Source organism: Maylandia zebra, linkage group LG23, assembly GCF_041146795.1.
Source record: "Maylandia zebra isolate NMK-2024a linkage group LG23, Mzebra_GT3a, whole genome shotgun sequence".
NCBI lineage: Eukaryota > Metazoa > Chordata > Actinopteri > Cichliformes > Cichlidae > Maylandia > Maylandia zebra.
Window position 1 is genome coordinate 26492217 of NC_135188.1, and position 13104 is coordinate 26505320.

A 13104-nucleotide genomic window follows, 5' to 3' on the forward strand; every position below is an offset into this window, starting at 1 on the left:
TAGCTGACACGAGTGGCAACCGATGCGGTCTTCTGCTACTGTTGAGATGCTCTTCTGTATACCTTGGTTTTGACAAGTGTTGATTAAGTTTCCTTCCTATCAGCTCACAGCAGTCTGACCATTCTCCTTTGACCTCTGACATCACCGAGGCATTTTCAACCAGAGAACTGTGGCTCTTTTTCACACCATTCGCTGTACACTCTAGAGATGGTTGTGTGGGAAAATTCCACTACATCAGCAGTTTGTGAAATACTCAGACCAACAACAACAACAGCATGTTAAAATTTGCTTAAATCACCTTTCTTTATTATTCTGATATTCGGTTTGAACTTCAGCAGGTGGTCTTGATCACGTTGCTAAATCCACTAAGTTGCTGCCATGTGATTGGCTGATTAACGAGTAGCTGAACAGGTGGACTGAAAAAAGTGTCTGGTGAGTGTATATATTGCATCTGGTCAGATCTAGTCTGCACTGTTTAGCAAGGTGTGGGTTGTAATGGAGGAAGCAGGATTTTATTTAACCAATGACAGAGTCCCAAAGAGGACAGAAAGGCAAGCAGCAAAGTCTGCACTCAAAACATGGAAACTACATGGGAACCCCCCCCCAAAAAAAAAAACCCCTCGTCTCCTCTGTCCTCCTACCTGTGACCTAGACATTAGTCTTACTACAACACACTGAAGGTTTCAATTCCTAAAATGCAACTGAAGGACAAAGGAGAGAGGAGGCCACAGGAGGAACTGTAATCACCCAACTTAGTCCCAGCTACCTTGCATCAGAGCCTCACTTATATAAAATCTGGTTCAGCTCCATCACAAACAGCTGTGTTAAAGTGACTGATCTCCCATCTGATGAATCATTTCTTTGCCTTACAACAGTAAAAACCTTCCTGACTCTCCCATCTGCTGGCCCGCAGACCGCCTCTCTGACCTCCTTTCTGTGTACTTAAAACCCTCTCGGCTCCATCTCTGTCTGCATGCTTTCTGCCTCAGTGTCTGCAGGTTCTTTGTGAGGTGTGAAAAGCTACTTCAGGAGGCGAGGAAGGAAAAGGGCAAAGCTGACACTTGCCACCTTCTCTTTCTTTCTGCATCTATCTCAAGTTCAAGATGCATCTTTTGTACTTTTTTAAGTCGAGATCACTTCACCCTGCAAAGATGCAGTCAACTTCCTGTGAGGAGCTACTGGCAGCTACAGCAGAGATGCTCTTTTATGGCAAAAACCATAATAAGTGTAAGCACATGTATTCAACATGATTATTCAATAACCTGACAAACACCACACAGTGATTGAATTCTTTAAAAAGTATGGTTTTGGACTTCCTTGAACTTAAAATATAATAGAAACGATAAATAAATGAACAAATAAAATTGGAAAAAGAGGTGGTTGTGAAGGAAACAGGACTTAGGCCTAAACTAGATGATGTCTTGGACCACAAAGAAATCCCACAGCTGACTTTCTGGACTTATAAATCATGCACACCCCTTGCTTTTACAGTGTTCATGTTCCGCCGTTTAGTCCACCTTGAGCAAAGGTAACTTAAAGACAGCCCTTGGTCAACGGGTAAAAGTAAAGCTCAGTGTTCCTAAAGGTGTGCAGTGTTTCCTACCTGAGAAGAAGCTCTTGGTGCGCAGGTAGCTGACGCTGAGCCTCAGGATGGACAGCTTGTCCAGGCTCGATATAACATCTTCGGGGAAGGGCAAGAGGCTGGCGAGCTGGTCCAACTCCGAGTTCAGGCGGTCACGGTGGCGTTTGGATGGGTTGGATTTGGCGCCTTCGATGGGGGGCGGTTTGACTCTGGAAATCAAGACATTTTTACAGTTTTCCTGGATCCATCTCTGTCTCTCTCTGGCTTATGGGAGCATTATTGAGGCTTCCCACGCTCTTTTTCATTTTACATTTCGTAACATAGACACACACACACACACACACTCTACACTCTCTCTCTTTCGCTCTCACACACACAGACACACATCCCACAAGAAGATTGCTGATTTATATACCTGTGCATTTTCAAATGTTTGAGTTACAGGTGTTGTATGTTTGTTTTTCTTACAGGTGCGGCAGTTGGTGACACATTACACATTTCTATTTTGTTCTGTCCTTTTATTACATCTTACCCTAGTCCCTGTATACCACATATAATGTAACAACTTTAAATAACATGAAGAGAAATGAAGCAATGAACCGACAAACCCTGAACAAGATAAATTATAGAGCTGACGTTGGAAAAGCAAAATGTGTTTAGCACAACAATGCATTCAGATCATAATTCTGATTGCCAATATATAAATAAAATCATATATATATTAGTTGTTTGCCACTATATTGGTATCAACATTTATAACGGCTGATAACTGAAAAGTAAAAAAGCGAAGAAGAGATTCGAGAATTTCGTTGCATAGTTTGTCCACCAGAGGGTGCTCTGCAACTTCCCTGTTTGCAACAACTAACATCTAACATTATCATAGTAAGGAGTCATAAATTCCTACATGTAGCAAATACTAAGAGAACTCTATTTGTGTTTTGATTTTGAAAGACAAAAAAATATCAACTTTCATATCAGAATTTTAAACGGCCAAATATCGGTATTGGTATCAGTCTTAAAAATCCAAAATCCTATATAGTTGTGCACTTAAGGACATCTGTGAATTCTACAGATGGCACTCACTGCATTTTTCACTGATTTTGTTTTGGTGTGGGGCTCAAAGCCACATGTGAAATACAATACATCTGTCCGGATGAGAGGCATATGTCAGATATTATTTTCTTTTGCTTCTGTAATTCAGGGTCGAGGGAGCCGGGCACTGGTGTCCTATGAGAGTCTGTCCCAGCTATCTTAGGGCAAGACACGGGGGTATTACCACACCTCTATTTGGGCATCAGCATAGTAATTCATCCATCCATTATAATTGTTATTTAATAATAATAAAAATAATAACATTATTATTATTATTATTATTATTATCCATCCCCTGTTAGCAATAATATTAATATAGTAACTGCTGTAGCAAAAAAGAGTTTCCCAAATACAGGAAAAAGGGAAGTCTTTCCGGTCATCTCATAATCTAAGAAATACATTTTTTATTACAGCAATTAACAGACCACCACTAGTAAAAGTGCACTTTTACTACTACTACTACAAATAATAACAATAATAATAATAATAATAATAATAATAACAAAAATAACATGGAACATTGCTGTCAGTATCAAAAGCTAATATTGGTTACTACTAAACAATTGTTGCCTTTTTATTTGTATCCATCGATCTGTAACATGCCAGTGACACTATAAATTTGTAGTGTTTTAAATAAACATTTAAAAAAGATTTTTTTTGTGCCTGTCTTCATAACATTACAATAAATACGACCAATATAATATATATTTCATATTTAAATAATGATATAATATTTGTGTATAAAAATAAAGCTTACAACAGACCCATTTCATTACTACTTACATGGCGTTCACGATAACAAATATAACGTACCCTTTCTGGGCCGGTTTTCTTCTTTTCCGCGCGGCATACATCTCGCTGATTTATTCACAGTGAAGCTGGAGGAAATCCATCAAACTGGTCCAGAAACCGCGGATCACCAACACCTGTTCTCACCGACTAATGTGCAACATCCCGGGCCGTCACCGTTAGCCAGAGCCGTGATAACGACAACTACAGCGCTAATTCAAAGGGCTGAAACAGACGCCACAGATAAACTCACAGTGAAGCTGAGGCACCGAGGCTCCCGGTGAGGAATGTCAAAGTAGTAACGGTACCGTCACCGGTTTATCCCGTCCATGGCGCCCCGCCGGCGGCTCAAATCCAGCATTAAAAACAAACAGTTTGAGCTTCACATCCTGACACATCAAAAAACTGTAAGAATCGTCGATAAATTTCAGTTGTCGTCCTCAAAGCGCTCCTCCCTGTTTGCTGTCTCTCTCTACTCTGCTCTCTGACCGGCGCGCGCTTCCCGGGCACCTTTCTGGGCACTGATTTGAAGCCGAGAGCGCGCTTCGGGTCAGAGGTGACGTAAGAGAAGAAGAAAAAAACGTCGCCGAGTTTTCATTTAAAATGTAAAAAACAACGTTTTTCAACATCATAAATGTACATGTTGTTGTTTTCTGATGTTAAAATTCATTTCCTTGTTTATGTTTTTTTGTTTTACAAAATATAACAAAGTATGAACCACAAAGTTTTTCTGGATTATTATTATTATTATTATTATTATTATTATTATTATTATTATTATTATACATTGTTTAAATACATTTTTATACATTTTTTGTATGTTTAAAAATTGCAGTAAAGGTTTTGTTTGTTTGTAAGAAAAACAATAACGATCAGTTGAATTTAAAATAGCAGTGTTTTAATCGGAATTCCAACCAGCACTTTTTTAAAGCTTGCAAGCTGCAATTTATTTTGCTTAAGGATTTGTACAGCGAACTCTATATGAGTTCTTTAATTGTGTTTCAAGGGCAATCTTAAATGTTTCAAAATCAGAAAAATGTCTTCAATTTTAGAAGGATTCACTCTTAAATTAGGCTTCTAAGATGTCAAGTTTAAAAAAAATGTATTTACCAGCAACTTATTTTGTGCTATTGCTGCATTAAAGGTCGATTGCCTCATGTTAGCATATATACTGGAAAAGCTTTAGCTTTTTGAGCAATTTTAAATACATTTGTTGTCACAATTTTAATTTTATATCACAGTCAAAACATCTATCTGTCCATGAAGCATACAACTACGTATGTATTTATTTTTTTTATAAATATATTTTCTAGCCCTATTTGCAGAAATCATCAACTTAAAGTTTAACTTCAAGGAAAAAGTCAAACTTACCAAAATAGTTACACTGTCATCTAGTGGCCACTGTGGAAACCATCACAACAATCCAAACCAGTAATATTATATTATATTGTATTATTAATCACTTTATTCGTTATTAATTATTAGTTAATATGTATTTATGAATTTCAATCCACTGTTTTATTTTTAATCCCAAATTTTCCTAAAGGAGGTTTAGAAAAACTTTGTTTTCACAAAAAAATAAAATAAAATATAGCAATTGTGTGATCAGATCACATTTAATTTATATGGTGAGCATGTAAAGAGTCAAACACTCATACACAATTAAAGCCAAATATTGACGGCAAAGCCACAAGATATAATAAAAAAACATCATAACAGGAGGTTACATACATATGCAATGTGCAGAAAATGTACAAAAAAATGATAAGTGTGGGTCATGTTAAGGCAATACAATATTAAAATACACAATATATGACAATACATACTTTGGAGAAAAAAAAGCATAAAAGGACAAATATATATATTTATATACAGTTACACAAAGATACTGCATTTGGAGTCTTGGCCTCCGACGGATTGAAAATGAAAGTAGAGTAAAAGTACAAAGTCAGTATAATGTAGATAAAGCAACAGGAGATATTTATATTTCCACTTAGAGAATACTTTATGAAGAAAAGCTCTGATTAAAAGAAGAGGAGGAGAAGCAGAAGTGCTGTGAAGAACTATTTCTGTACTGAATCTCCATCTCCACCCGTGAGTGCTGATATTTAGTTTTGCTTTCATGGCTTTTGGTGAAACTGCTGCAAAAGTTCACAACGACGTTTACACAGGCATAAACTTGGAGCTGCATGAGGTCAAATTCTGGTGCTTTAGAGCAAGCTGTAAAAAACTAAAAAACACTTTCAGATAACTAGCGCCTGAGCGATATAGGGTTTTGAAGAACGATACCAATACCGATATTGGTAATCTAAAAATCCAATATTGTGATATACTGGCAGATTTTTTTCTTTCAGACACATGAAACGTCAAGAGATTTTCCTAACATTATTATGTGTAGTTATTCACTTATTCTCTGACCAACTGTTGTTTTGTGGGGTTCCACACATGTATTGTAGTGCGTGGGGCTGGACGGCGCTAATGTGTTAACGCTCTAATGCGGGGCGATCCGTGTTAACTCGCTAACGGAGATTTGCCGCGATAATGCGGTTATGGTGTTAACGCCCTTTTAATGAGATTAACCCTGACAGCACTAGTTTCTAACCTTGATGCCACTGATTTAGTCATGTGAACAAAAATTCACAGCTCAGAACAGGTTGCTTTGTTTCCTAAACTGTTTTAAACAGACAGTCAAAAAGAGGTCAATTTAAAAGACACTATAAAGTGTGAATTCTTTTTTTTTTTTCCATTTTTCTCTCATTTAAAATATACAATAGCTGCCTCTGAGTGTTTTACTTCTGTGTTTCAATGTTACTCCGATAGCAAGAAATGAGTAAAAGAAGAAGAAAAGACACAAAGGATGGAGGTTTGTTGTGGGTAACAAGAAATCTGGTTTTGTAAAAAATCCTCAGCTTCAGTTTTTTTTTTAAGATTTAGTTGTTTGGATTTACAAAAAGATAACAATAAAAGTTTTTTAAAAAATCTGAACTTTGACTCAGTTTAAGTTTTATTTTAATTTGTTTGATTTTATCATTAAAACATTTCGATATAACCTTTAAATGACATAATTAAAAAACAACAACTAAGTACTAAAGTTGTCTAAATTGTTCTCAGTTTTTTGTCTAGCAATAGTAAGTCTCGGACTTCTCACTGTGCTTTGGCAAGTCAAACAATTTAAAGGAGTAGTGCAAAAAAAAAATCTCAAATAATGGCTAAAGCTTCAGTCACACAGGCAAACAATGGTTGCTTGCAGTTGCTGGGTGAATCATTTGTGCCGAAAATCTCCTTGCAAGTGCGTTGGTTGCTAGCAGATTGAAGCATTTGATGCTCACTTGTCTGCAAAGTATTTTAGTGGTAGTGAAACTGTAAAAAAAAGTTGTCATTCATGGAAACAATAGGTGACTGCAGCAATCTGGTAACGATCTAAACAACCACAAAGAAGTTTTTTGTGATTGATTGCAACCTCGAGCACCGCTTGTTTGGAGAATGCATGCTTCTCCCTAGTGGCTGGAGGTTATTTGGGCCTGCGTGACTTAGTTAAGGCAAGGGCAACTTTGGTCTTCTAATTAATCTCTACTGACTGTCCCTTTAAAGTTCCTGTCAGTTTAAGGCACGATCTGCAATTTTTTTCCTGGTACAATAAAAATAAAGCAACAACACAAAAGGAAAAGGAAGGAAAGAAAACTGGCTCAGTGACAAAGCTCTTAAAATATATCAACAAGCAGCTGTTTTCACTGAATTAAATCTTACGTATGGTCTGTTAGTAGGATGATGCCGATGTCTGGTTGTGCATTTCTTTTCGTTTTAAACTACAATAATTTTCTACCCTGTCTGCAAAGCAAATCTCCCTCACTGGGACAGTAAAGACTTGAAATGAACTGAATCAGGATGCCTGTTCAAAGGGACATAAAACAGCAATGTTTAAAAAAAAAAGTTGGTATATGCTATCCTTCTGAGCGTTCAAATTAGCAAAGGTGTTGAAATTGTGTACATTGCAGACGGCAGAGGATTGACAGGCAGTTGCCTCAGTGATGTTTCCTTTAACTTCCAGGTCCATCTGTCCCACCCAGAAACGTCCCATCCACACAGTAAGGGGATTTTTAAAAAGAATAAAAAATAAAGGAGAAGGGAAATCATCTGCTTTTTATTACAACAGGGGGAAGCTAACCCAACCAGCCAGTCCTCATCTGTGGCGGAATATATACATGACCTTACTAATATAGTGATCTTCCTCTTAATTAATTGGTTTTTAAGGTGCAATTGCTGGATAGCACCACCAGGTGGAGCCTTCTTCCTTTTTTTGCTGAGTTTCTGCCAGCTGTTGGAAAACCTGTTTTCAAAATTTGGGGCATTTTTTTGGTTTAAAAACTCATTTCAAATATATTAAAACAATTTGAGTTGGTTAACTGGGTTTTGGTGGCTGAGGTTTGATTGGTTGGTCATGTCAGCTTCACCTACCTCTGATAAAAAGCAGCGCCCTTTAACTTGTTTCCATCAGAGGGATCAACTCAGTCAGACTGGACTCATTTTGGTTCCCATACATCCAAATATTCTCGCCAAGCAGTCGTTTTGCATTGGTACAATCCAACCACATCCGAAAGAGGAATCCAAGCTTTTATCCTGATTTTTCGTCCTGTTGAGCCACCCTGAACCAAACATGAACTCTAACAGCTTTCATCACTGTTTCATCATAAGAGAAAGAAAAGAAAACAAATAAAAAGAGGGAGGGAGGGAGGGAGGGGTGTCTTTGATTGTCTTCTCGTCCATTTTCTGGCACTTTCTTATTCTTCAGTCTTTTTCTTTCAGTTCAAGTTGAGATCCTCTGCCGTCCAGAAGTCACAGCGACTGATTCCTATTTGTTCTCTGAGTAGCACATGTTCCCATTGGGCAGGGAAGGGAAGGGGAAAACTCCGTTCCCGACAACTGGACGGTTGTTCATCTGTGTGACGACAAACGACAAGTTAGAAGGACTAATTTCTTCAGACACCACAGAAAGGATGCAAATACAACCTACCAACACTAACTGATCCGACAGTTCGACTAATAGTGGACTTTCATGTTTAAAATTCAGCTGAATTTAGTTTTTTAAACATAAAAAAACAACTGTTTCTAGACCAAAATCACCCAGACATGAAAGGACTTGGAGTGCCACTGTATGCGGATGAAAAACACTGACATTAAATTTCTAGCTGTGTCAAGAACACATCTGATCAACCCCTCTGTGAGCAATTATAAGCTATAGCAGATACACCAAAGTCATGTGTATAAAAATACATCACATAAGACAACAGTTATAGATTCTAAAGGAGAAAAGTATATAGGACATTGTAATTAGAGGCTGCAAAGCTTTCCCCACGAGGGGGCAGTGTTTTACCAGAAAGTGTTACTGTAGTTGCCCCTGTGTTGAGAAACACACCACAAAGACGTGCTTGCTGAGTTAAGTGATGACTTTAAATTGGTCGTAAGTGTGAACATGAGTGTGAACAGCTGTGTGTGTCTTTCTGAGCTGGTGCCCCTCACCTCCCGCCCTGTGACAGCGGGGACTGGCTAAGTTGTTAAAAAACAGTTTGAAAGGTCATCTCGTGCTGCAATTACATACAATGAGTTTGTGATAAAGACAAACTGACACAAACTAACACCAGGTGATGTGAACAGCGGCGAAACCACATTCACGTGAGTTAAAATAATTCAACTTCTGACTCACAAAAATCCATCAGCTGACATTCGCCCGAGACCACCGGCAATCAGACCTGAAGCCTAAGCTCACTGACACTGTGTGAGGGCTCCTGGAGCTAAATGCTTCAAGTTTTATTTGGAGCAAAGTGAGCTGACTGATATGACTTCACGGTAAACTGCAAAAATACGATCTATAATGTCCTTATCAGTCGGTTGCCAGGGGTGAATATTTACAGGTCTTCATGTACACGAGTATCATGAGGTAGAACTTGGTGTGGACGCGCCATGAGATCCACCAGTAAACAACTATGAACTGCACATCTGTTGACTGATTAGTAGGTGGCACATGTTAACTGGAACTCAACCCCCTTCATAACCCTGAAAACGCAGAGATAAACCAAAAACTAGCTGTCAAAGTTCCAAAGAAGAGACTAAAGAAGAGACGGGAGAAACACCCTTCAACTGAGTGATGATGTTGATGTGATTTGGTGCTATATAAATAAAATTGAATTAAATTGGATTTAAACTGAATTATTATCTTAGTAAGGACTCAGAAATAATGCCCCACAACAAATGTTAGGGAAGTCTGTTTGTGTTTCGTGTGTCTAAAAGACAAAAAAGATACTGCCAGATTAATAACCAAATATCGGCATCAGTGTCTGTATTAAAACCTCAAACCATTCAACTTCACATCTCTACAAAGATTAATGTTGCTGAACTGGCTCTTTACCTGCGTCTGCTCACTGAAGTTCAGATATTGCTTCTGCTGCCCCAGCAGGCCGTTCGGTTTCAGACCAGTGGGCATCTGGCAGGACAGTGAGGCCTCATCCAAATTTGGGATCGAAGCCATTCCTGATATGGCTCTTCCTCCGACCTGGTAAAAGCAGGAGGGATTGGAGGGAATCTGACTGGGGGCCGGGTTCAACCTCGGCTGACTGTGGTGCACGCCGTTCACAGGCAGTCCTGGGGCGGCATTTCTGTACATACAGCTTGTAGAAGCCGGCGACCGCTCCAAGAGCTGCTGAACAGGAAGTGGATTAGAAGTCTCTGGAGTCATGAACTTGTTGAGAGAGCCGATGTCTGTGGGGTTCCTCTGGAAAGAGCCCATCTGCTGACCCGTGATCAGCTGCTGCTGCTGAGGCCACGCCTGCCTCTGACTGTTGCCGTTTGGGGTCTGTACAGGAAAGTGGCTCTGCATGCAGCTGAGTGATGAAGAGAAAACAGCCTTGTTTGAAATATTGGAGGCAAATGTTTCTCCACAGCTGTCTGCTTGGTGTGTCACTGATTTGCTGCACTTGGTGCCCTGGAAGGTAAAGACATTATTTAACTGTCCTTCCTTGTTTTGGTCCTGGAGGCCAAATGTTTGGTTGGCTGGGATCATTTGAAGAAGCACTGGGTTGGTTGAAGGCTGCCTGAGCGGGAAGGCTCCGAGGTTGTTGTCCATGCTGCTGGCCTTTAGCTGACTTTGCGTTTGAGGAAAGCTGTTTGGCAGGACGTTGTTAAAGGTCAGTCCATTGGGACCAGAAGAATTAGGCTGAGGAAAGTCCATGTGGCTCAGTTTCATCGTCTCCTGGGCCGCTGTCATCTGCACTCCGTTGGGTATCAGCTGGGTCTGTGTCTCGAGAGCCCAGTCAAAGTCCAGCTCCCCGCCTTGATCTGGATCCTGGTTTTGAAGTGGGTCCAAACCAGAGAGGCAGGCTGGGATGCCGTCAATCTGTTGCGGCAGGTTGAGTCCGACATCCTTCTGCAGCTGCTCCTCCACGTAAGACAGGATGTCATTGTTGAGAATGTCGCTGAGGTCGTCGCCGAACCCACCGTGGCAGCTCATCTGCAACAGCGTGCTCTCCCAGCTCTTGAGCTCATCAGGCTCAACGTGCAGGCTTTCGATGAGCTCACCGTCCCCAAAGATCTGCTGCAGGGACTCCATGATTTCCTGAACCGTGGTTTCTGCTTTCACTACGTTTCCCACTGCCGGGCTGGGCTCCGTGTCTCCGGGAACGTTGAGTGTGGCGTTGGTATCCTTGAAGACCATGTCGTTGAGGTTGCTGAGGGTGTTGGCGCTGTTCTGATCGCAATAGAGCATATGGTCCTGATTCAGCATGCAGCCCAGCAAGGACTCGCGACTGATGGCGTCACTGTCAAACTTCCCCTGCTTGGGGGCGGAGCACGGGTCACGGGGCTCAATGTTGGGGGTGACATCATACAGCAGCGCCTCTCCGGTGGCATAGTTAAATGGCACCTGCAGACGTCTGAGGCGAAGCTGCTCTTCTCCTTCTTCATTTCTGCAGGTGAACACATGAGTGAGTTTTCCACTGGGTCCAAAACAAGCTTTCCATTTACTGAGCCAAACACCTCTGTCTTTATGAGAGTGAGGAAACAGCACAGGAAATAAGGAGAGGAAACATGAAGGACTCAGGGAAGAAGAGAAACTGAGGAGAGGAGAGGAAAATTTAAGGAAAGGAGGAGAGATAACAAAGGGAATAGATAGAGAGGAAATAAGAGAAGAAATGACATACCAAGGACACAGGGAAATGAGATCAGATGAGAGGGGAGGAAACAAAGGAGAGGAAATAATGAAAGTAACAAGTACGAGGAAAATAAATAAAAAAGGAAACAAAAAGAGCAAAGGAAATAATGAAAGAAACCACAAGATGAAACAAGAGAAAAAAAAACAGTTGAGACCAGAGAGGAGTAGGGGTAGCAAGGAAAGAAGGACAGGAAATATTGAGAGGAAACAAACAATGTAAACAAAGATGAGAAACAAGGAAATGTGAGGAAAAAAAGCAAAGAAAGGGAATGAAGAGAGGAGTGGAAGCAGTGAAGGAAATAGGAAGAGGAAAAGAAACAAAACAGGAAGCAGGAGTCAAAAAGACATAATGACAGGAAATAAGAGGAAAAACCAAGAGAGGGAAGGAAACAATGAAAGAAACCACAAGATGAAACAAGAAAAAAAAAAACAGTAGATACAAGAATGGAGAAGAGAAAACAAAGTAAACAAGGAGAGGAAAAAATATGTAAACAAAGATAAGTAACAAGCAAATGGGAGAAAAAACAAAGGAAATGAGGAAAGGAGTGGAAACAGTTTAAGAGTTAAGAAGAGGAGAGAAAATGAAGTACGCAACAAGGAGATGAAACAAGAGAAAATCAAACACTAGAAAAAAGATTAAATGACAGGAAGCAAGGGAAGCAAAGACAGTAAACAAGGAGAACAAACAAGAAAATATAGGAAAAAACAAAGGAAACGAGGAGAGGAGTGGGAGAAATTAGGAAAGTAACAAGAGGAGAGGAAACAAAGTTGGAAACGAGGACAAGAGAGCAAATAACTAAGGGAACAAGAAGAGGAGAAGAAATGATGAAGAAAACAAGGGGAGGAAAGATTAAGGACACAAGAAAAAGGGAAGAAATAAAGAGAAAAGGTCAGAAAGAGAGGAAAGGGAGGAAACAATAAAGGAACCAAGTAGCGAAAGCATAAAGTATACGATGAGGGGATGAAACGAGAAGTGAAAAAACGCAGAGAGGAAAGGAAACAAGGAACAAGGGAAAGGAACCAACAGGAAGAGTTGAACCAAAAAATAAAAGTGAACTAAAAGAAAAGAAAGAAAGCAAAGCAAACTGATTGAGCAGCAGCAGATAAACATCTGACTGCGGCTTTTCTTCGTCATGTTCCTGCTGGAGGAAACAAGTCTGCAGACTTACGTCAAAGCTCTCTGCTGGGCCACGATGAACTCGGGTTTCCCGTTTTTTATGATGAGCCGGGCGTTAGCCTGGACCCAGACCCACCGGCCGGCCTTGGTCAGCAGCCTGAAGATGGTTATGCCACTCTCTCCGGTTTTCATCACTGCAAGAAGACGTGTCATTTTTAGATTTTGCTGCACAGCAGCTGGCAGATAGCAACAGATTTCTTGAGTTATGGAACCCAAGTGATGCACACAGAATTTAAAACCGGCCGTGCCTATTTTGGCATTTTT

The 13104-nt window shown here is 40.1% G+C and overlaps 2 protein-coding genes across 4 annotated transcripts in view; both read right to left on the minus strand.

Annotated features, from left to right (window-relative positions):
* The window catches only part of ahr1b (aryl hydrocarbon receptor 1b), a 68178-nt gene extending 64171 nt beyond the window's left edge, over positions 1–4007 (minus strand). For 2 of the 3 annotated variants that reach the window (XM_024798731.2, XM_024798730.2), the window contains exons 1-2: positions 3488–4007; positions 1604–1791 (exon numbers count right to left, since the gene is read on the minus strand). In XM_024798731.2, coding sequence (XP_024654499.2) covers positions 1604–1791; positions 3488–3528 — 229 coding nt within the window. In that variant the 5' untranslated portion in view covers positions 3529–4007. The remainder of the gene's footprint in view (positions 1–1603; positions 1792–3487) is intronic. The other variant, XM_076879794.1, reaches the window with a different exon arrangement.
* A 1053-nt stretch (positions 4008–5060) lies between these two features.
* The window catches only part of ahr2 (aryl hydrocarbon receptor 2), a 97122-nt gene continuing 89078 nt past the window's right edge, over positions 5061–13104 (minus strand). The window contains exons 9-11 of the mRNA XM_004563317.5: positions 12833–12974; positions 9867–11418; positions 5061–8399 (exon numbers count right to left, since the gene is read on the minus strand). Coding sequence (XP_004563374.3) covers positions 8313–8399; positions 9867–11418; positions 12833–12974 — 1781 coding nt within the window. The 3' untranslated portion in view covers positions 5061–8312. The remainder of the gene's footprint in view (positions 8400–9866; positions 11419–12832; positions 12975–13104) is intronic.